Source organism: Lygodium microphyllum, chromosome 9 (genome assembly GCF_053477565.2).
Source record: "Lygodium microphyllum isolate KBCC chromosome 9, Lygodium_microphyllum_v1.1.10, whole genome shotgun sequence".
Classification (NCBI taxonomy): domain Eukaryota; kingdom Viridiplantae; phylum Streptophyta; class Polypodiopsida; order Schizaeales; family Lygodiaceae; genus Lygodium; species Lygodium microphyllum.
The window spans coordinates 46,392,932-46,417,017 of record NC_141143.1 but is presented as its reverse complement, the minus strand read 5'-3'; the positions used below and the strand labels follow the sequence as shown (position 1 = coordinate 46,417,017).

At 40.3% G+C, this 24,086-nt stretch overlaps 1 protein-coding gene across 4 annotated transcripts in view; it reads left to right on the top strand.

Annotated features, from left to right (window-relative positions):
• The window catches only part of LOC148030999 (cysteine protease ATG4b-like), a 51,880-nt gene extending 30,858 nt beyond the window's left edge, over positions 1 to 21,022 (top strand). The window contains exons 3-9 of one of the 4 annotated variants that reach the window (XM_087684543.1): positions 9,430 to 9,477; positions 9,634 to 9,739; positions 9,938 to 10,004; positions 10,129 to 10,267; positions 20,455 to 20,510; positions 20,593 to 20,663; positions 20,741 to 21,022. In XM_087684543.1, the coding sequence (XP_087540669.1) occupies positions 9,430 to 9,477; positions 9,634 to 9,739; positions 9,938 to 10,004; positions 10,129 to 10,267; positions 20,455 to 20,510; positions 20,593 to 20,663; positions 20,741 to 20,913 (660 nt within the window). In that variant the 3' untranslated portion in view covers positions 20,914 to 21,022. Of the gene's footprint in view, positions 1 to 9,429; positions 9,478 to 9,633; positions 10,005 to 10,128; positions 10,268 to 20,454; positions 20,511 to 20,592; positions 20,664 to 20,740 lie in introns of all 4 variants that reach the window. The other 3 variants (XM_087684541.1, XM_087684540.1, XM_087684542.1) reach the window with 3 other exon arrangements.
• The last annotated feature ends 3,064 nt before the right edge of the window (positions 21,023 to 24,086 follow it).

Here is a 24,086-nt window from a genome sequence, read left to right as displayed (position 1 = left end):
TGAGCGAGGGAGTGAGGTCTCTGTTTGTGTGTGTATGTTAAAAAGACTAGGTATTAATTGAAGGGACTTCTGCTTTATGTGAGTCATAAACCGGTTTTATGGTTCCATCCTCGGGATTTGAATTCTTTTTTGTAAGAATTTAAGCTCCGACAGTTTTGAGTGAAAAGGTTATACACATAGGTTTTACAAGGATTACAGGTGAGAAAGACTATGAGATTTTTCTTGGATATAGTATTTGCTAGATATAGGACTAGAGATTGCAGACATGGACAAAGGCAAAGGAAAACTCTCTCATGAAGAAGAGAGTTCTTCTTCTGCTCATAGACACTGAAGAGAGAGTATTGGTGCATAGGTGTCAGCACCTTCTAGAACCGAGATTGAACCACAAGATGAGGAGCAAGAACGGGAGGACTTGTTTATGGCACAACTCCTTAGTATGGTTGGCTCTTTTGAATTGCTTGCAAAGAATCCTCGGATGCAAAAAATTTTGAAGTCACATAATGAGGATTCTCAGGCTGAGTCATCACATCATACCATGGAGTGTTCAAAACGTCAAACCTCTAATGTACGTGAGCATGTGGAAAAGACACTAAACATTGAAGATAGGTCGAGTGCAACAAGAAGCACAAGCACAAGACTAGGGAGTGAATGGTCAAGGCAGTAATGCACAAGTGGCACAACAGTCTATTCCTCAGTTTGCTACCTATCCTGGTTACTTTGGTGGTGGGTTAGTTTTTCAAGCAATGGCTGGATTACCCATTGGTTATTAGGGATACTTGCCTAGAGGGCCACCAAGAATGATGCCTATTAGCTAGTGAACCCACTTTATGCTAATATTGGTCTACAGCCCAGTTATCAGACTTTGCAGAGTCCTTATTTGATGCCTGGAGTACAAAATGTAGTGGCTGGTTTTTCTCAGCCTAGTGGACATATGGCAGCTAAGACAGGTGAAATTAATGCTGATAATGCGCCTTAGGGACTCCCCTTTTTACAGCCACTTGTCTATGACAACTTGACATCAAAAAGTTCAAAGCCTAAAGACTATAAAGAGGGTGGTCGGGCATTAAAGTTTTAAACCTTTAGTGGTATGCAAGATAAGTTGAAAGCTTTGACATTTATACAATAGTTTGATGCAGCTTACATTGGAGGGAATTTTACTGAGACTTCTAAGGTGCGGAAGGCTGCACCTTTTTTGAAAGGTAATGCTTTGCAGTGGTGGAACATATTGTCGATGCAAGGACATGCACCTGCCACTTGGGTCCATTTTAAATAGTTGTTTGCAGCTTCATGGTTAACTAATACGTTTGAAGTAGATGCCATGATTGCATGGCATAAATTGTACGTAGCAAATTGTGCGGATTTAGAAAAGTACAATAAGAAATTTTGGGAAACCCTTTTGCTCGTGAGTTCTTCAGGACAAGGTCCCTGTCAGAACAAATTGAAAAGTACTGTTGTGGTTTGCCTCAAGCTATCAAGGATTATTGTACCAAGTCGAGGGTTACAAATATGGTATACTTAATTGAAAATGCTTGTGTAGCAAATGCATTGTTGAAAGGAAAAGGTGATATCTTTAAAGGCACTGAAAAGAAGGATTCTCAGTTTAAGTAGGATCTTGGCAAGAAGAAGAAGCAATTTCTAGAAAAGACTAGCTTTACAAAGAAGTCTTTTTGGAAGAAAAGTTTTCAGGAGCAACCATAGACTTCTTTTAAATATGGCAAAGAACAGAAGAGGCCACTTTTTGGCAAATCATTTGAAGAAAGAAAGGCTTTAATGATGGCTGGAAAATGCTTTATATGTGAACAGAAAGGCCATATTACTTCTAAGTGCCCACATCAATCTTCTAAAGATGCGGAGGAGAAAGATGCACCGAGTAAAAAGAAGTCCAACATTGGCTTAGTGCTTGATATGGTGGGAGATCAATCAGGTGGATGATGCTATAGAATTGTGCAGAGCTTGGGGAAAGATCAGAGATTCCACAATGCTTATTTTCTTTGATCTTGGAGCTTGTGCAAACTTTATCTCACCCGCATTGGTAGCTAAGCTGGGTATACGTCTGGAGGAAATGAGACCAGTTGGACAAGCTGATTTGGCATGCCCAAGACATATTGAACCTATCACCCCCATTCTTGACAAACTCTGTATACACATTCAGAGCTATGTGGACATAGAGGAGTTCCATATTATGCCTTTAGATGGCTGTGATATTCGGTTGGGTATTCCATGGTGCCATAAGAAGCATACTATCTTAGATACTTACAACAAAACGATTACTCTTGTATACAGGGGCAAGACTCATGTGTTAGATGTGAAGCTTAAAGGCGAGTCTGTCCCAGTTGTTTCTGCTTCTATAATTACTTTTGTAATGAAAAATCATATTTTTGCGTACTTGGTTTTTGCAAAGCAAGTTAATGAAGTTGATAGTAATGTGTCTGTAGTAGATGAAAATAGAAGGGCTTTCTTGGATAAATTTAGTGACTATTTTTGAGATTCGTTACTAGGAGAGTTACCTCCTGAGAGGCCTGAAGATCATACCATAGATCTTATTCCAGGGACTAGTCCACCCAATAGGCCACCGTACGAGGTCAGTGTAGTGTAGCAAAAAGAGATTATGACACAAGTTAATGAGCTTTTAGAGAAGGGACTAATTCAGCCCAGTAGTTCTCCGTTTTGTTCACCTGTGTTGCTAGTTTAGAAAAAGGACGGCTCTTGGCTAATGTGTATTGACTACAGAGCCTTGAATAAGAACACGATCAAGAATAGGTTTTTGATTTCGAGGATAGATGACATTCTTGATCGATTACAAGGAGCAGGAATGTTTAGCAGGATAGATTTGAAAGTGGATACCATTAGATCAGAATTAGGCCAGAGGATATCCATAAGACTGCTTTTAGAACGACATTTGGTCTCTATGAAATTTTATTCATGCGGTTTGGATTGACCAATGTTCTTGCTATGTTTAATAGGATGATGGATAGAATTTTCCGTCCTTATCGAAGTTTCGTTGGTACATTCTTTGATGATATGATTATCTTTTCAAAGAATGAAGAGGAGCATAGAAAACACTTAGTTACAGCCTTTAATGAGCTTAAGCGTAACAGATTGCTCATTAATGGCAAGAAGAGTGAATTCTAGTTGGAAGCACTATTTACTTGGTGCTGATTTTGTAGTGCAAACGGATCATCAAATACTTAGATACTTTCTCACACAGACTAAATTGGTCAAAGAAACACGTGTTGGGCAAATTTCCTATCTATGTTTCATTTTCAGATAGTGCATGTGAAAGCAAGAAGAATGTAGTTGTAGATGCTTTATCTTGCAAACCACAGGTGTCAGCTGCTTCAATTTCTTATCACCATGAATTGGATGACATGAAAGAGCAATATGTTGATAACAAAGATTTCTCTAAAATCTATGAACAGTTGATCAATGATCAACATTATGATCATTATGTGTTCAAAGAAGGCTTTATCATGATGCATGGAAGACTATGCGTTACAAAACAGTTAAGTTTCCATTGGCTAGCCTTGAGATCTAATGTTGATGCATATGTCAGATTTTGCCTTGAATGCCAAAAGTTCAAATTTGATAGACAAAAGGCACCAGGGTTATTGCAACCACTGCCTATTCGAGAAAGGCCATGGGAAAGTATTGCCATGGATTTCATTTTTGATCTTCCAAGAACTTCTTTAGGGAATGATGGAATTTGGACTATCATTTGTAGATTCAACAAACATGCACACTTCATTCCTGTAAGGAAAAAGGTTAAGTTAGAACACATGGTACAAATATTTATGCATAATATCTTCAAGTACCATGGAATGCCACGGTCAATTGTCAGTGATAGAGATCCAAGAATGACTGGCTTGTTTTGGAAAGCATTGTTTGAAAACATGGGCACTATGCTGAAATTTTCATCTTCTTTCCATCCACAAACTGATGGATAGTTTGAAGAAGCAAATTCATCTGTTTTAGATTTACTGAAGTGTTATGTTTCAAACCATAAGACTTCTTGGAAACACTACTTGCCATTGGTTGAGTATGTATACAATAATACATTGCGCTCATCTACTGGCAAAGCACATTTTGAGATTGTGGAAGGTGGAAAGAAACTGCCTCCCATTTTATAGTTAAAAGATAACATTTTTGAAGCAGATCGTTATGTAAAAGATTGGGAAAAAGCATATAAAAAGGTCAAGTATACCTTAGAAAAGTCACAAGCTAAATAGAAAAGAGTTGCTGATAGTTAGTGTCGGGAACTCTTGTTAAAAAAGGATGATTGGGTCTTATTGCGTTTTGAAAAGGCATGTTTGAGAAAATAGAAGGGCAAGGAACGTTTATTTCCAAAGCTGAGTATGTGTTACTTTGGCCCTTTTCAAGTCTCTTAGAAGATCAACGACGTGGCATATAGGCTGAAATTGCCAGAGAATTGGAAAATTCATAATGCATTCCATATGAGCCTATTGAGGCCTTTTATTGGTGAAGTGCTAGAAGATATGGTTAAAGAGGAACATCTTGAAGTAGAGGAATTATATGAGATTCTAGTTCCTGAGCAGATCTTGGCACATAAGGATAGGAAAGTGAAAGGTAGAATTATAAGAAGATTTTTGGTGAAGTTCAAGAACTATTCACCAATGGATGCCAAATGGATAGAAGAGATTGAATTGGCAGATTCGCCTCATTTATTGCAACTTTACCGAGAAGCTTTCTTGCTAGAATCTACAGTAATTTAGAATACTTTTTGAAACAATGTACATTCTCTATTGTACAATTGAATACTACATCTCATTGAATAATGCACAATGTATGGTTTATACTTAGCATTAACATGTGTATCATTGAATGAAATCTCAATGCTTTGAAGTTGTATTTGCTACACTTCAGTTGAATGATTATACATGTTGCGATACGTGCTATCACCTTATGTTGCATCTGGAAACATGTATATTAGAAAGGCTCCTAGTAACCATAGTTGGATACAAAATGTGATCCTTCACCTATGTGAGACTTGAACTTACAATGGCACAAATGGTAGTGGGAAAACTCCTACCATCACCCTTGTCATCTATTAGCAAGTGATACATGCGATGACACTAATAACATGGAGAATCTTGTTATCGTCCTGTGTCATCCGTTAGCATGTGTGGCATGTAATTGAGGTCGCTTGCTTCTTTCAAGAGGGGGATATGTCACCAGGTACTTTTTGCAGTTGCTTTCCTTATTTACTTATATAAATATTTTATTTTTCTTTTCTTTAATTGTTGTTGCTTTTTACCCCCAAAATTCTCTTGGATTAAGCTGAGATCTTTGCATGGCCAAAAGAGGCAGCCATTGGGACAAATTGGATGAATGGTTTGTTTGAGCCTTGGGACCAGATTGATTGGGCATTGAAGAATAGAATGCTAGTGGTTTGGAACTGTGTGCTTAGCCACTGGAGATGGTGCAGGACAATGAGCCTGGCCAAGACAGAAGATGCACATGTGAGAATGCCCATGGAATAAAAGTCACCGCAACTGAGCCACATTACACTTTTTGATGTGGTTGTAATCATAAAAGTTGCTTAGAACAACTTGAGGATAGCCAAGATAGAAGATGCACATGTGAGAATGCCCATGGAATAAAAGTCACCGTAACTGAGCCACATTACACTTTTTGATGGACCTAGTAGAGAGAAGACAAACAAGTCCACACCAAAGGACCGAATCACGGTTCATGAAGAGAAAGGAATGGGCTCAAGAGTTGAACCTTTCCCAAAGGGTTGCGTGATCAACAAAAGATCCATTGTAGCGAAGTCCCATGCGTTGAATGTGTCTAGGATGCACTCCACTTTGCAAGACCAAAGGGAGTAGTTGGAACCGACTGCACACTCACACTCTTTCTCTGGGAGTAAAGGAACAAGGGGCACTTGCACAAAGGGTGCCGTTATGGCCAAGCGAGGTCCTTTAGTAGGAGCCCTCATAGAACCAAAGAGGGAAGGGGGAGGTGAATGAAGCTGATCATGGTCCAAAACATGCTCTGATTGTCGATTTCTGTTAGAGTGCCGAACTTAGTTTGATTGGTGATCCAATCTTCGGTATTCTTCATGTTGATCCTTGCAATATGCTCGCTTGTGGTAGTGTTCGTAAAGATCTTCCCAATGTTCTTGTAGGTTATCATGATCATGGTCTAGGCTTCGCTGGTCCTTACGATCCTCATTAGAAGCATCATGCCAAGTATACCTAGTTTGTTGTCTGTCCTTAAGTATCTAAAAAAAACATGTGTGCACGTAGAAAAGATGCTGCATTTTGATGTTGGGATGCTGTGGATCTTGAAGGTGTCAGCTACAAAGGCTGCATTTGCATCAAAATGGCCTGTAGATGCTCTGTTCACACTAAAACAGTTGGATTTGACATGAGAAAATGTGCATTTTGTGGTCATCCAGCTGGAAGAATCAGTTGCCCAGCCTTCAAGGGCTGAAAACACAGGTTGCTTGCAAACAACACAGCAAACAGGATGTGATCTTTTGTGAGCGAATCAGGGCAGCTCCCAGTTTGGCAATGATACCATGTGAGAGAGTGCAGTGGAATAGAAATAGGAACACAAAGAGAAGGGAAGAGGGAGACTGAAAAGAAGGCAGAGAATAGAAGGAATGGACTGAACTAATCTGAATATAAATGCTGAAAACTGATCAGTCCTTGCATGTAGCTGATATGCATCAATGAGGGGATGGGATTAGGCAGACGAATGAAAAGGCAGCAGGCTGTGGGTAGAAAGTGTTGGCTAGAATGATGAATGAGTAGGCAGCTGTTTAAATAGCTGCACCAATTGATAAAAGGCTGACCAACCCAGAAAAAAGGCTGACCAGAAGCAGTTGGCCATCTGCATTTAATGCAGCCGACCTGGACAAAATGCAGCTGCCCCAGTCAGTGTAAACACAGCCTAAAACAGGTGCAAAACTGAAGTGTACTCAATCTGGATCATTGCAACCAGTGTGAACTAAGAAAATAAACTAACAGGCGGAAAATGAAATGCACTGATTGTCAGAGCTCTAATGTCCCCGTTAGACTCTAATAGGATCACAAGAAAGAGATGAATGGCATGAAATGCATGGAATGCTAACAAGAAGCGGTGAGTATGGTTTGGTTGTCAGAAGTGGATGCAGCAATGTAAGCATAAACAGATGCTGTAATAAACAGCTGAACAACGGGAATAAATGTCAGCAACTGAGAAAAAATGATGGCTGGTCTGATCAAAAGCCAAGGTGCAACTATCAAACCTCAAGGTGCAACTATCAAAATGCAGGGTCAAGCAGTGAAAACACAGATTAAATAGGCCACCCAATGGCTGAAAATTGCTGCCCAACTGAAAAATGACGTGCACCCAGATCGGCTAGATGACAACAACACACAAGGTTCTAGCAATTGTGGAGGTTGGATTAGTCTTGAAAGTTGAAACGGGATTCAACAATAGTAGATAGCACTAGAACCGAGATGCTTGGGCTTTGATATTGTCACGGGGATGTGAAAGTTTTGAGATGCTTTGCTTTCGCTAGTAACATTTGATTAACTTAATAATCAAACGTGCAATGTGGTGATGCACATGTGATGTGCAAGGAGATATTTAATGGTAACAGGCCAGGGACCTTGAGGAAGTAGTGATGTCAAAGGCAGAAGTTGTGACAAGTTATGCCAGCTGGGTTTTGGGTGTCAGTTTTGTCCCTAGGACAATTAATTGGCCAATAAGTGTTAGTGGTGACACTAGGGACTAGGCACTAATGAATTAATTTGTGCTTGTCCAGGGGTCAATTATGGTTGGGGACCACTTGAGGTTGTAAATAGCCTAGCCAATTGCATTATGGATGGGCACATCCAATATTGGGTAGGGTTAGAAGGGCTTGGATTAATTTTTAGAATTAATTAATTTTAAAAATTAATTAAATGGCTGAAAATTGTTGGAAAATGGGATTAGTAGGTTGCCACTTGGCAAAAATGCCCATGCAATGGGGAAGAAGGCTGTTTGGGGCTGGTGGAGGCTCGTCTAGTGTGTTCAGCCTATATGAGAGAAAAAGAGAGGAGAAGTTGTTGATCAGATTTTAGAGCATCTAGAGGCCATTGGCATGAGGCGACAACAGCCTGGAGGCATTAGGGGGCATGGGACATCAGTTTGGTGTTCCCCTTTGGCTGGCGACAACACCACAAGGCTGATGACTGCATTCTTGTGGCTCCAGATAGTAGGCGATTGCATTTATGACTAATCAAAGCAGGCAGCGATCATTTTTAGGGGTTTTCCCACGTGGAAAATCAGAAATTTCTCTCCTCAACATTCTCTCACCTTCTCCAGTCCATTCTCTGATTATCTCAGCAAATCTCAGCCATTGTCGGCAGTTCTTAGTCAAATTTGGTGGACAGCAAAGGAATTTTTGCTGTTAAACCTAATTCACAGCAGAAATAAGGGTTTAGCAGCCACCTTGGGGCCCATGCTAGTAGTTAGAGGCATTGTACACTGAAATTAGCAGCTGGAATTCAAGGATTGCCAGGGATTTCGGATACTAGCCCATTCCATTTGATTTTGGTGGCATTTGGCAAGTCAGGGTTCCAATTTGTACAACTCTGGGTGAAGATCAAAGGCAAATTGATTGAAAGGCTTGTTGATCATTGGTGATAGCAAGGGGCTTTTGGATTGGTGGAGGAGATTAAGAAATCTCAGTTGTACTCCATCCAATCACAATACAAATTAAAGAAATACTGCAAGGGGCATGAGTTTTGGGGCCAATAGGGTGTTCTCTATCCAAGAATGTTATGGTAAAGTGTGCATTTCAGTTTACATTTATTTGTTAATTGCTGTAATTAAGTGCTTGATTAGGTTTTACCACCCTCTCCAAGAAGAAAGGCTGGTTTCAAATACCATGTTAGAGAAATGTGGAGCAATGGAAGCAAAGTAAGGAAGTTGCTAGAAACACAAGTGAAGTGAACAAGAAAACAAAAATACATGAGATTAAATAATGAACTAGGGAAATAGAATCCATATACCAAAGTACAAGAGTAAGTGCATGTATAAGATGATAATGACACGGAGGAGAGGTGGCCTATAAATAGGTAGAAATAAAGCAAAATAATAATGACATGATATGTATGAGGATAATAATATGAGCCTACTTTCTTTATCCTTTTAAAAGCTTTCGAGCAGTGTTGAACACAGAAACTGACATTTGTAGCTCGCAGCTTAAACAAACTCATGATACTCATCCCGCACAAACTTATCCATTCTGGCCATTTAACTTCAAAGGTTGTCTAAATGAAACGCACCACATGTCAAAATTTGTACAGTTGTTTCTGAATCGTGGACCAAGGAAATATTTTCTAAAGAAGAGCCTAGCTACACTTTCAGTTCTTTAATTCATTTATCTTTTCCTTTTCTGCTTCAAATGTTTTGATGCTGTGTATTTTTTAACAGGCTTTCATCTGTCACTATTTAGGGAGAACTTGGCGAAGGGTGCCTCAGGTGAAATCCAGTCTTTTCTCTGTTTGTAGATCTTGTTTTGTGTTTCCAACGTCCTGAGATTTAAATGCTTTTTGAAAGCTTCAGTTAAGCAGGTAATGGATCTTGTTTTACTGTTGCAGGGTGGCTTACAAGAGTGATCCGGTGTTGGTGATGCAGTCTAATGCACGGGTGTATTTGGAAATTCTGGAGTTGTTTAGGGATTCTCCATCTCAAAGGTGCCCATTTTCAATCCATAACATACTTGCTGTGGGAGGTCCCTATGGTATGAAACCTGGATCTTGGTCAGGGCCTTATGCTTTCTGTCGTTCATTAGAGGCAGCTTTTATTTCCTTTCTTAAGGGAAAATTTCTACGATCTGTACCACCTATGGCCATCCATGTAGTGTCCGGTGATGCCAATAGCGAGTGTGGTGGAGCTCCATGCATCTGCATTGATGATGTTGCAAATGTATGTTTGATAGGAGGGGACTGGTCAGCAGTACTGCTACTTATACCTCTTGTTCTGGGTGTAGACACTATAAATCCAAGGTCTGTTTCTGCTTTCAATTCTTAAATGATTATCTGTGTTTCTATCCTGAAAAGTGATTTTTACAGACGAATAGAATAGTGATTATAATCGATCTGCATGTGGATTGCTGTTGTATTTCTGCAGGTATCTCCCATTTTTGATGAAATTCTTCAAGTTTCCTCATACAGTTGGGATTTTAGGGGGTAAACCTGGCACATGTACGTATTTAGTAGGTGTTCAAAGTGACCTAGTATTTTACTTGGATCCTCATGAAGTTCAGCAGGTATGCTTTGATAATTTTATGCATTGTAATTTCAAGTCTATTTGTGTGATTGTATGAAATATGTTTGCTGTTTAGTTTTGAATTTTTGTGCTTTTGTATAAAAGTGACATGCTAAGGATGCTCATCATGGAGACATTTAACACTACTCTCATTTATCTAGATCTTATACGCTCCTTGCAGGCCATGCTTTGCATTTGACATATGATTTCAATAAGAATTTGTATTTCTGCCCTTACTGCAATCACAACCACATTCTTAATTATGGAACTGTAAGACTAAAAAGAGATGTCAATCATAATGTGATTGCTTGATGTGTCTTTGTTGGATATACAGTGTATAAATTAATATAGTTTTAACATCAACAGAGTTGAGGAGCTGCACCCCAAATTATTACTCATCATGCCGTGTGCTCTAGTTTTCCTTCCTGGTCCTCCTCCGGAGATCTCACAGTTCTGATCCATCAACAATAATAAGGTGTCCTTTCTTTGGGAGGGAGGGAGGGAAAGAGGATCGGGGGGAGAGATCACTTGGAAAAGGTCAAAATGACTAATGAGGCCATTAGTTACAACCATCTGTTTACACGCGTCACACACACACACACACACACACACACACACACACACACACACACACACACACGTATGATATATGCGGAATACATTCATTTTTGATTCCACTTCTAGTGTGCAGGGTATATCGCCTGTTGGAGAGGTCTTCTCCATTGTCAACTTGACATCATTGAGCTAGCATATATTCTTCCTTGATAGGATTTTCTTTCTTGGCACATTGTATTGTCGTTGGTTATTGGTCACATAGACTGTTTGTACTTGTGATCATATTGTACTTTTGAATTTTGTGTTTTGATAATAATACAAGTCCCTAGAGAGAGAGAGTGTGTGTGTTGATAAAACAAGTGGCTCACCACTAGGGTAGCCACTTGTTACAAAAAAAAGAGGCTAAATGGGTGTAGCTCAGTTGGTAAAGTTGAACATGTGGCTTGTTACAAAAAAAAAGCGACTAAATGGGTGTAGCTCAGTTGGTAAAGTTGAACATGTGGTGATTAGAAGGTTGTGGCTTCAACTCCTACACTGTATCGTCATTTAGTACACAAACTTTAAGAATAGATCTTGTATGGAGATGGCCAAATGTATGCTTAGGAAAGTCTTTGCTAGATAAGTTTTGATTTGATGCGATTCATACAACTTGCTATTTGCTACGTGCTGAATTGCTCACTTGCTCAGGCACTAAAGAGTATCATGCCTTATGAGGCATGGAATGGCAGAAAGCTAGTGGTTCCACACATGCGTACTTTTGGAAATTGGATGTCTTGCCTACACTCATGTTCCGTCTCGAAAGAGATGCAGGTTGTAAGACAAACGATTAAATGCAGTTTTGTTGGGTGAGGAAAGGCTATCAGTTGTACCGATTGATTACAGGCAAAGTCCTTAATAGAGATGTTGTTTTTGCTGAAAATTCAGAAATGCCTTTGGCTGATTGCAGAAATCAGCCAACTGTTGGCCTTAAAGATGCGTTTGATTTGCTTATGCCACTATTTAGATAATTGCTAGAGATTATTGAGGATGCACATGCTTAATCTCATGCAGCATTGTAGCAAATTCAGCACCCTTCTTGCACTGGTTTTCCCTCCATTGAGGCAGTAGATCGTGATGATGTAGAGATTGCACAGAGGGCTGCTATCCAGGAAGCAAAGATAGTGCCTAGGTGGCTATTGAATACCTTACAGGACAGCAGACAAGCTGCCTCTCTTCTTGGACGTATTAGAGCAACTACTTGTTAGGCATTAGGGAACTTTACAGATCGTGCTTTATTGGCCATTGCTTGTGGTGAAGAGCCTATTTGTGTTGAAGATGCTTTGGAGGATACACATTGGTTAGATGCTATGCAATCAAGGTTGCAAAGCATTGATGAGAAAGTACTTCGGAGTTATGTGACTTGCCTCAAGGCAAGTGTGCCATCAGTAGTAAGTGGGTCTTAAGCTTAAAAGTCATGCATATGGTAGCATTGATCGCTACAAAGATAGACTTGTGGCAAGGGGTTGTGCTTCGAGATAGGGCATTGATTATGAGGAGACCTTTGCACCTATGTCATATATGATTCATATAATCATTTCTTTGGTTGTATGTCATGACTCAAATGTTCATTATCTTGATATTAAGATTACTTTCTTACATGGTGACCTTACATGGTGACTTGAATGAGGAAGTCTATGTTAGCTAGTCACTAGCTTTGTACAGGATGGTATAAAAAAGAAAGTTTGCTGTCTGCCAAAAGCCTTGTATGGGCTGAAGCAAGCACCATGGGCATGGTATGAGAAGATTTGTTCTTACTTGATTGACCTAGGCTTTCAGAACAATTTGAATGAGAGCACCCTTTACATTAGACAAGAGGGGCATAATCTCCTCATTTTGATTAGGTATTTTGAATTGATGACATTCTCTTGACTAGGGGTGGTGAGCAGAAAATTTCAGCGTTTAAGGATGATTTACAGCAAGCATTTGCTATGACAGATCTTGGCCACTTGCACTATTATCTTGGTATCGAGTTTGATATTGTTGAGGGTGTAAAGAAATACTCCAACATAGAAACACAAATAACAATCGTATGACAAAGCACAGACTAATAAAAGAACTCAGTTAGGGTTAGGGTAACTTAAAAACAATGAACACAGAAAATAACTGAAGTGATATAACTGTTGAATATACAATGCACATGCAGCAAACACACTATGCAATGAATGAATATTGAACCTCAAACTTTTGTATCTCACGGATCAGGGCAGGGGTAATAAGCTGGAGAGTGTGTCATATTCCGAATGGATCGTGAATCACAACAAGGTAGCATCCGGATGTCGAACGCTAGTAAATGCAGCAGTGAGAAGCTAGATCTGATACAGACAACAATGAGGAGAGAGAAAGACTAAAAACGTAGGCAAGATAGCTTATAAGAGAGAGAGAGAATTGCCGAACGGATAGCTTGACAACAACTTGCAAAAGCTGGGCGATAGCTGGAGGAGAGAGAAAGCTGCCAAACACAGGTTGTAGATGATGTGGCAGGCAGTACGACAGCAGGTCTGTGTAAGAACATCAATCGTCTGGCCGGGATCAGCTCCAAATTGTTAGAAGAGGGCTAGAAGTCAGGCGCCAACTGATGTAGATAGCAATGGACAGCTTTGCCTGAGATGTCCTCCGCGAACGGGGTGTGGGTAGCAAGCTAAAACACTTGAAATCTGCAAAAACGAAATTAGGGCTGAATGGAGGGCAGTATATGCATTTATAGAAAGTTTGGGCCCTCCCAAGTGGGTTTGTGCTTAGGGAAACATAAACTCTCTAGGATTGTATTTTTAAAAAATAAACAAGGTTTCTTCATTAATTAAGCAAGTTTTGGGGCTGTTTAAGTAAAGCTAATGCATTTTTAGTTCAACTGAGGGGGGTCTTGTTCTAAGGTAGTTCAATTACATTGGATTGTTACTACAATGTTTTCATTTTTAGGATTGCAAAGCTATCTCTACTTCGGCTGATTTGGGCTTTTGTTTTTCTCTTGAGGGTGTTGGTGTTCCTTTTGACACTTTCTTTTTATTAGCAAGAGTTGGAGGTTGGATCTATTTGTGCAATATCTGGTTAGACATTCAATATGCTTCATTCCAATAGAGCAGATTTATGCATAGCCCAAGCTCACAGCATTGGCAAGCAGTTAAGCATGTCTCTTGATACTTGAGAGGTGCACATGATTTGGGGCTGTTTTACCCTTGCAACACCTCTACTTCCTTGCATGCTTTTACAGATAGTGATTGGGTAGGATGTTTTGACATGAGAGTATCCGCTAGTGGAAACTGCTTCTTGCTTGGCGATGCTTGTATTTCTTGGCTTAACAAGTTGTTAGTAGTCACATGTGTCTTGTGTGGTTATCTCTTGTGTGTGAGCCTCAATTGAAGTTAGATGAGGATATTAGGAGCTCTAACATTGTATTTGCCTTGCGATTTTATGTGCTTTAGGCACTTTAGATGGAGGACACATTAGTGCATTTCTTTTTGGGTATTTTTGCCTATCCTGGGTACCGACATTTGGGCTGGCCACTTTATAGCCAATTGTGGCCCCTGTTTGTCTATATATAGGCAGCTTGCCCTTCCACTCTTGTTATCCATCATTGATATTTCATGATTAGCTAGCCCTCCTCATTCTCTCATCCCTCTTGCTATCGTCTGTTTCCCACGCTGACACATAGAGTTGCATATTGGGGTTGATTGTTGCAGCCTTGTACCTTCAGTCATTGTAGTCACATTGTTTCTTTTCTCACCTGTGTTTTCCATCTGTCTCCTTCTTTTTGTGTTCGTTTTCCTTTTTGTTGTGCACTCTCATAGAAGCAATCTACAATGTTCACTTCGAGCTATGAAGCTGAATACAGGGTAACTTTTACAGCTGCAATTGAGTGTGTTTGGCTCAAATGCCTTTTATCAAAGTTGCATATTGTACTTCTATTAGCTACATGTATCTACTGTGACAATTAACGTGCATTTGTAGTTGTACAAAATCTAGTATTTAATACATGAACAAAGCACTTTGAGGTGCTTTATCACTATGTGAGAGAGAGATTTTATGTAGGGGAGATTGATTTGGTCTATGTGTCTACACCAGATAACATAGTAGACATATTCACCAAGGCTCCATCCAAAGAAAAAATTGAAGCTTTTTGCGAGGTTTTAGACTTACTTCCATTTAGGGATTGATATGGAGTATCCCTATTTTTTTCACATCATTCACTCTAGTGGGGTTTATTAAATATACTTGGTATTTTTCTCTTAAGCTGTTTGGTGCGAATGCATTCTATCCATGTGCACTTTTTATCCTCTTGTGTGGTAGGGGCTTTTTCCTTGTGTGAACACAGGTTAGTGTGTAGGTCTATATTGGCCAACAAAGGGTTCAAAAATATTCCAATTGCTTCCACTCTATACATTAAGAATGAAAAAAGAGGGGGGTGGGGTAGATGACATATTGCTCAATGGGCCTTCAGAAGCAAAAATTGCAGATTTCAAGGTTGAATCAAAACATGCATTTTCTATGTTAGATATGGATTGCCTACACTATTATTTGGGAATTTAGTTCACCCAAAATCAGCATGGTACATCATGTAACAATCAGAGTATGTGGATAAGTTGTTATATAGGTTTAATATACAAGATTGCAAACCTATGTGCACTCCTACGGAGCCAAGCTTAAAGCTGTTACACAAGTGGGAAAATTGATGTGAATGCCCTTCCATAGCCCAAAGAACATTTTCTTAGTTTTTATGGGTATTTTTACCAAGTGGTAGCCTAGCCTTCTAAATAAAAATTTCAGAGTTATCCAACCATTAAATTAATTTTCAAAATTTAATAATTCTAAAATTAATGACAATTCTTTTGACCCTGCCCAAAATTAAATGTGTCCATCTATAATTAAATTGCTAGGCCATTTGCAACCAAGAGTGATCCCCAATCTTTGTTGATCCTTAGACTTGCATTAATTGTTTAATTAATTCTAGTCTCTAGTGTCACCATTGACATTTATTGGCCAAACAACTGTCCTAGGGTCAAAATCGACACCAATTGACCACCAAAGCCTAGCTGGCATAACTTGTCACAACTTTTACCTTTGATACCCACTACATCCTCGGGATCCTTGACCTGTTACCATGAAATAATTGTCATGTGCATCACATGTGCTAAACAACGTTGCACGTGTGATAAGTAACTTAATGAAATGTCATCAACAACATTAAAGCATCTTAAAATTTGATGTTCTTGTAATAGGGGATCAATCAAAGATGAAGAACCACCTATAAACAGAAGAACCGTCAATTGGATCCTCGAAGGTTGCAGCATTATTGAAGATCACATCCTTGCCCACCTTGATCTTTTGAGTCTTTGGGTCATAGAGCTAATAGCCCTTCGTGGCGGTATTGTAACCAATGAAGATAAGCTTCTTTGGCTAGGAATTGAGTTTATTTCATCTTTTCTTCTTGTCCACATGGATATATGCCTCGCATCCAAAGATGTGAAAGTGTGAAACATACAGCTTTTATTCCAAAGAAAGCAGGATAGCGAGTCATATCTTGCAATGGCGAAGTAGGTGACCTATTGTGGATATGGATAGCAGTAGCCACAACCTCATTCCATAAGAAATGGGGAAGGCCCATGTGCTCCAACATTGATTGGACCATCTCAAGCATGGTCCAATTGGCACGCTCCAGCACATAATTTTTAGATGGTGTGTTCGGTTGGGAATATTCTACCTAAATACCTCAATCCTTGCAAAACTCAAAAAATAGTTAGAACAAACTCATTGCCATTATCAATGACTAAAGTTGTCAACAATAAGCCTAAGTTACTTGGCCTTCCCAAGAGAGGTTGTGCTCGTAGGTTTGCAAAGGTTGGTGTGAACCAACTCAAGTGGTATAGAAGCCCTCCATGTAGCAACCTATGGATGAGGTTGCCTATGCTGTTTGCCCCTCAAGTTTGCTGGGGCATAGTGCGTGAACAAGAGGGAAATCTAAAAGTCCCTCAATCATCTTTCTCCTCAAAGCATGTTGAATAGCATCAAGATTCAAATGCCCACAATGAGCATGCCAAAGCAATCCAAGCCTATGTGAAGAGCACAGCAAGGGCTGTGGGTGTGTAGAGTCCACCCTCTTGTGTACATGTCCAAAGAGTAGTAGTTGAAGATGCATCCTTCATCGTAACTGCATCTTGGGTAAAGATAACTAAGTACCTAACTGTGCAAGACCGTAAACAAACAAAAAGCTAAAGCTCAAATTTGGTAGCGTGAATAAGAGGGAAATCTAAAAGTCCCTCAATCATCTTTCTCCTCAAAGCATGTTGAATAGCATCAAGATTCAAATGCCCACAATGAGCATGCCAATGCAATCCAAGCCCATGTGAAGAGCACAGCAAGGGCTGTGGGTGTGTAGAGTCCACCCTCTTGTGTACATGTCCAAAGAGTAGCTGTCGATGATGCATCCTCCATTGTAACTGCATCTTGGGTAAAGATAACTAAGTACCTAACTGTGCAAGACCGTAAACAAACAAAAAGCTAAAGCTCAAATTTGGTATATAAAGGACTTTGGTTGAAGAAGAATGTCAATCGAGAAACAAAGGAATGGTCCCCACTCTATGCACGGGGACTGAAGAGTTGTTACCAATTGTGATGGATTCCCCTCTAGATTGCATATCTTGAAGCCAATCCTGGTGGTAAGTCATGTGGGAAGAGGCCTCACTATCCACCAGCTAAGGCTTCGCCTTAGAAGAAGAAGCAAGAGCCGTATCCTCCCCCTTAAACAAGTGTATGAAGATAGACTTAGTGGTAGTGGGTGTGACCTTTGAATCCTTGGACCCCTCCCTAGGCTTCAAGTGGGGGTACTTTTGCCAGCACTTCTCCTCAAGATGAGTGCTCTTCCCATAGTGTGGGCACTTGGGCTGCTTCTTCTCATCCTTGGAATCATCCCTCTTGTCCTGGTGTTTCTTAGCATGTGGCTTCCTCTTCTTTGTGCCCCTAGAACCTATAGTAGAATCATCCCTCTTGTCCTCGTGTTTCTTAGCCTGTGGCTTCCTCTTCTTCTTTGTGCCCTTAGATGCTGTAGTAAAAGCCCTCGTGGAGTTGGATCCACTAGACCCCACCTCTCTGAGACATTCATCATGCTCCAAGACAACTGATGAAAGCTCCTCTCAAAGAAGAGTATCTTGGGTTCTCCAAGTCAAAAGGCTGGTGTAGAAGACATCGTACTTAGGAGATGGTAGTTGAGTCAATAGAATCATGGCCATATCCTTCAAAGATATCATCCTCTTGAGGGACGTAAGCTCATCTTGCGTATCCTTAGTTTGTTGATGTGATCTTTCATAGAAGGAGAGTCATCAACACTGAGCATTTGAAACTTCTTCTCCAAGGAGATTGTGTGGATAAACGTCTTCTGATGGTCAAGAAATGCAAGCTTCTTTCACCCTCTGCCACAATCTTCAATCTGTGAACGTAAACCAAGACAGAATCCTAAAAACTCAGAAAGAGAAAGGATTAGGCTCGAGAGTTAGAGCCGTTCCCAAAGGGCTGTATGATTTGTCGATGACCCATGTGTGGGGTCTTCCACGAGCCAAGGAACAGGGAGAGAGAAACTCCCAAATGTCAAAGGTATCGAGAATGCACTCCATCTTACATGACCATAGAGAGTAGTTGGAACCATCCAACTTGTCTTCTTTAGGAAAAGAAGGAAGCATGGGCACCTATACAACAGGTGCGATGTAAGGCATCTTCAGGATGGTAGACTGCACCTTGATAAACATGCAGCGAGGGAGGAGAGGGGTGCTCTGAATGGGGAGTATGCAGAGGGGACTCTGACCTCCGATAATCCCACCATTGCTCAAAGGAATGATGAGAGACCTCATCCTCTGAGTCATCAAAACCGAAAAACTGGTGTTCAGACATCTATGAAACTTGCAAACACCCAAGAATCTATGTTTGAAGAAGCAACAACACACAAATGGAAGAATGATGAGCTACAATCGATGTAGATGTGCCACTTGTGTGAAAGACCGTTGCTTGTTGCGAGAGACTGTCGCCTACAAGCAGAGACTATTGCCTGGGTTAGAAGCTGGTCAACGGGAGCAGCAGCCTTGCGTTTTGGGGGCAGAACACTGTTGCCAGCTGAGGAAACCTATCGCCTGGGTAGAAGATGCAGTTGCCTCCCTCAAGATGATGTCGCTCAGTGTTGATGCTGCTGCCTAATGATGCAGAGGTTGTGTTTGCAGCAAACACAAATGCTGAAATCTGCGTTTGATGGCTGGGTGGTCGTCTCTCTGCAAATTAGACTCAACCGTGTCCTCTCTCAGGTGATGATACCATGTGAGAGCGCGCAACAGAAGAAGGAACACAAACATAGTGAGAAAGAGACAATTGGATATGAAGGAAGAAATACTACACTGATTGAAGAAGAATTCTAAATACAATGATCAAGACTGATCAGTCCCTGCATGCAGCCCACAATGTCAATGATGGCACTGGATCAGGCTGATGAAGATGGCAGCACCAAAGTTGGAGAGTGTTCATGACGGAGTGTGCAAGGCCTGCAGAAGAATGAATGATCAAGTGGGGCAGGACGGCAGCTATAAATAGCAACAATACCACCAAATTGGTTGACTGCTGTCTGGGGCCCCAAATCTGGCCGACTGCTCATAAATGCCAAAACGATTGCAATAAATGCAGTCCGACTGCTCATAAAAAATGGGAAAATATTGACGAAAATATAGTAGTCGTGGAGCAGGGCAGGCACTGGTAGGGGGTGTAAACCGACCAACAGACAGAAATGCACAGGAAAATGGGCCTAAACAGAGGAAATGCACTCTAAACTGCCAGAGCTCCTAGAGTCCTATGTCTCTATCAAGACTCTAACAAGAGCTCACAACCAGGAGATGACAGACTGACATGACTAAAATAGATAGGCTAACGACGTATCCCTTGGTGAGATGATCTCGTGCTGCTCAGCGTACAACATAATGTGGATATGAATAGAGAGGCTTTTCTTAGGGTCTGGGATTCTGGCACTTCCTTTCATTTTCCTCCCCAGATGGTCTGGCATTATAGACCTCTTCACTGGTTATTCATCCAGGCCTGGTAGTAGACTTTGCTTTTTTCCTATTTGTATATTTTTTCAGAAGTCCATTACAGGGCTAATGTTGTGCTTTGCCTGGAGGAGATTTATCAGTAGGATAATTCTTAGTCTTAAAAAACAACTACCAAAACAATTTTCTAGGAAAGTGCATTGGGTACATTGTACTCATGGCTGAACATCCCCTAATAGTTGATCCTGTACCTCTGTCTTCACCTTTTCTCCCACGTGTTTAAGTTTTGTTTGGTTAACATGCTTTAAATTTAATATGTAAGTTGTTTGAGTAACATGCTTTAAATTTAATATATAAGCTGTTTCAAGTTTTGTTTGGTCAATGTACTTTAAATTTAATATATAAGCTATTTCAAGTTTTGTTTGGTTAACATGCTTTAAATTTATTATATAAGCTGCTTCTTTGTCTTTGAAGGACATATACATATGGTTATATTGTGTAGAATTCAATTGAAGCTGGCTATGTGGGTATGTATAATATAAAGCTTTGACTTGTAAGATACCTTTTTTGTTGATTTCCTTCACAGGTAGTTTTGATGTCACCAGATGATGAGGAAGCTGTTATGAGCTCTTACCACAGCAGGTTTGAGTTCGAGCTTGTTTATAAGATGTGGTTGTGGTTAAATTTCTATATGCTCACATGGTTTCCTGCTTCTGTTATGTAGTAATGTGAGGCGAATGCCATTGAAGGCACTTGATCCCTCACTTGCACTCGGGTTCTATTGTCAAGATCAAGGTCAGATGATTATCATTGAAAACTGAGTGTCTATATCCTAGTTTCTGATTCTTTTTTTTTTTTTTTGGGTCCTACAGAAAGCTTTGCTAATTTTTGCCAGTTATGTGTTGAGCTGGAGAAAGAGGCAATGGGAGTACCTATGTTCACTGTTGTACAAAGCACCAATGGCCACAGGTTGCTAAAGGAGACCACACAGACAAGAGAGGATGACGACTTTAATGTATTTGAAGATGATTGGCAGATTATTTGATTATTTGATTGTACTGAGTAAAGAGTTAACAGGACAAACCAAAATTGTTCTATTGATTCATTACTACCTAGATGCTAATAGTTGTGGAGTTATTACTGTTGTTAGAGAATAGTATGTGTATCCTCTTTTCTTGGCTCTTCATAGTTGTATGAGATGTCTTGTATGCACATGCCATCACTGGTAAAAACCTTCTACTTAACCACCTCTTGGTATATATGTCTATTTTGCTCCTTGGCCTTTCCAACTTTACTGTGGAGTTAGTGGAGCTACCTTTCCTTTGCACAATTATCACAAAGAGCCTTATACTAGGGTTTTCTACAGAGATTGATGTGAAACTTGAGTGGGCCTGAGAATGCCAGTTGAGGCTGAGGCAAGGAGAGGTAATATCTGCCCTCTGATCTTAGTTACATCTCTGAGTATCATTCACAAGAGGAGAGATCATGCTGTTGTACATGAGAAGAAGACGCAAGAGAAGTTAGTGTCGAAACAAAAGCAAGCATACATTCCATTGAAGCAAAGACCTTTTGGATTGAGCTTTGCATGCAAGATATGATCATAGATATTGGATTCTCCTCCAGTGTCGAAACAAAAGCAAGCATACATTCCATTGAAGCAAAGGCCTTTTGGATTGAGCTTTGCATGCAAGATATGATCATAGATATTGGATTCTCCTCCACACAGCCTCATGCTGCATCACTTGAAATAGCATCCTCTTGGATATCCTGTGTCCATGATCTTTTCACATGTAAATCTCTGGCAACTTCCCCCCCCTTTTTCCTGTGCCTGTCCCTTCTATGTCCTTTGTTTGACCTCTTCACTTGAAACAAATGGCCTTTTGAACGCTTAGCAAATCCTTTGTCCATACAGTTTGATTGTTTGTACACTAGGGCTTTTGTCACTTGAGGCACTCCTTTCCTAAAATGTTCAGCTCTTGTTCTCCTAGATCCTTGGCTGTTTGTGTAAAATAGGTTGTGCCTTTGCTTTATTCATTTGACAGTTTTAGCATTGCCCCATGCCTAAAAAAGGATGCTTTGAAACACTATGGAGAAAAATATGAGGTAATTTTGTAAGGTTGAATAGAAGCTCTCATTTGGTGCTTGAGATACTATTAGTCAAGATTGACATAGCTTCATCCTCTCCAATTTTGACATCAACTTGCAAGTTGGACAATCAATTTAGGAATGTTGAGCTTGTATGTGGAGTATTTCTACTTTTTTCCTCTTTTCTTGAAATGTGGTTGATATACAAGCACGTGCTATATCACTCCTAGTGTTTGATTATTCTTTTATCTTTAGCAAAGTTGGATCCATCAAGTTGTTGACCTCCATCCAACTCCCAATGCTTTTGTCTCATTAGTGATACATGGCATGTTTTTGCTAAGTAGGAAAGTTGTGTTTATAAAAGCTGGCCACTCTTTTAATAGCTTTTGTGGACTCAGTGCGAGGAGGAGAGGGGGAAAGAACTTGAGGTATATGGTGTGTTTTTGGTAAGAAGAAAAGTGGTGTTCATAAAAGTTGGTCACTCTTTCCATAGTTTTAGTGGACATGATGCAAGGTGGGTCTCCCCAATTCACTCCTTTTTCATTCATTTAGATGGAAGATGGCATTGCCTTTATAGAAGTAGAGCAAATACAATCTTTGATATGTGGTCGTCAGATATTAGTGCATATTGGAGCTTTATGAGGCTCTCATTAGTAGGGGTAGAGGTGGTGGTCCACTAGGTTCTTGTGAGTATGTGGTATATTTCTCTCTATTGGGAATTGTCTAGGTCATGTATTGGCTAAATGAAGTGCCTTATTAAGAACTTTATTTAGTTAGGAGGAGATGGAAGCTCGGCTAGAGTGAAGGTGGCTCATCATGTTATCATACAATCTAGATCTAGAGGAGGGCTTGGGATCATAGACATGGATTGCTAGAGCAAAGCCTCATTGGCTAAGCTTCTTTTGAAGGGTACTCTTTTAGGTGAGGAACCTTGGAAGAATCAGTCATTAGTTTATTACACCCAGACATGGATCATTATGTCATCTTAGCATTCATTGGGGTTTTTAGGAGGTCAAACAAAAGGTTTGGGCACTTTGAGGTCAGATTTGTAGCAAGTAGTATTAGAGCATGGATGTATGCTTCATTTGGCCTTTATCAACTACCATCAACTAAATCCAAAGAGAGGAGGCAACAACTTCTCTTCAATCTCTATTGGAGATTAGATTTAGGCCACACTCTTGGATAGAGGGTTGTCTTACTTATCCTTGGGGAGATTCTACTCGAGTAGGTAGTTGCATTCCAAGAGCTATTGTGGGAGACTCAGAGGGCAAAGACTATAGGGTCTCAAGGAAGCTAGAGCTATGATCAAGGCACTCACAGGAGTGCCTCTTGAGTAGTGGACATATGCTGTCACTTCTCACACCTAGGTTGGTCTCTTTCCTAGAGAGGGTATCTTTCTAGTGGTCATTGGGATTAGTAAGAGCGCATTCACTTTTTTGGTTGAGGAGGATGGATAGGTTGAGCAAGGGGACTTGGACTGGATAGATTTCACAAGATGCTCCAAATAGAGGATCATAGTAGTGGCACATTGTGAGAGGAAGTGGTACATTGATCCAAGCCTAACCACTTGCCTTGCAATTGGATAGAGATATTGGGTTTATTAGAGGAGGCTCTAGAGATTATAGTGGGATTCAAGAGTGGGGGTGTTGTGGGATCCATTTCTTGATAGGCTATATGATGTGGCTTTCTTTGGCTACATTGCCAGATTGGGAAGGAGGTACATGGCATAGCCAACAACTAAGCCAACAACTACCTCCCATTGGCACATGCAAAGCATATGCGACCATTTCTTATCAAACTTTTGGAGGAGCCTAGATGGAAGCTTTTGGCCTATGAAGATCTCACCTTTTATGGCTATTGGCTCACAAGAGCTTAGAAGTTAGCACTTGGCTTGGATACAGTAGAGACCTAATGGGATGAATGAGATGTAATGAGCTAAGGGAGATGCAGAGACACTACATATGGGATTGTCTTAGAGCTTAGGATGTATGGCTTCGGGATGATATTCCACGACACAATAGAGATAATGGCCATGAATTGGGGGAGTGTAGCTTGGGTAATAAATAGAGACTCATCATGTGGCTATGAGGATGTCTAGGGGATTGTTTTTTCCCTTACCATTGAATAACATAC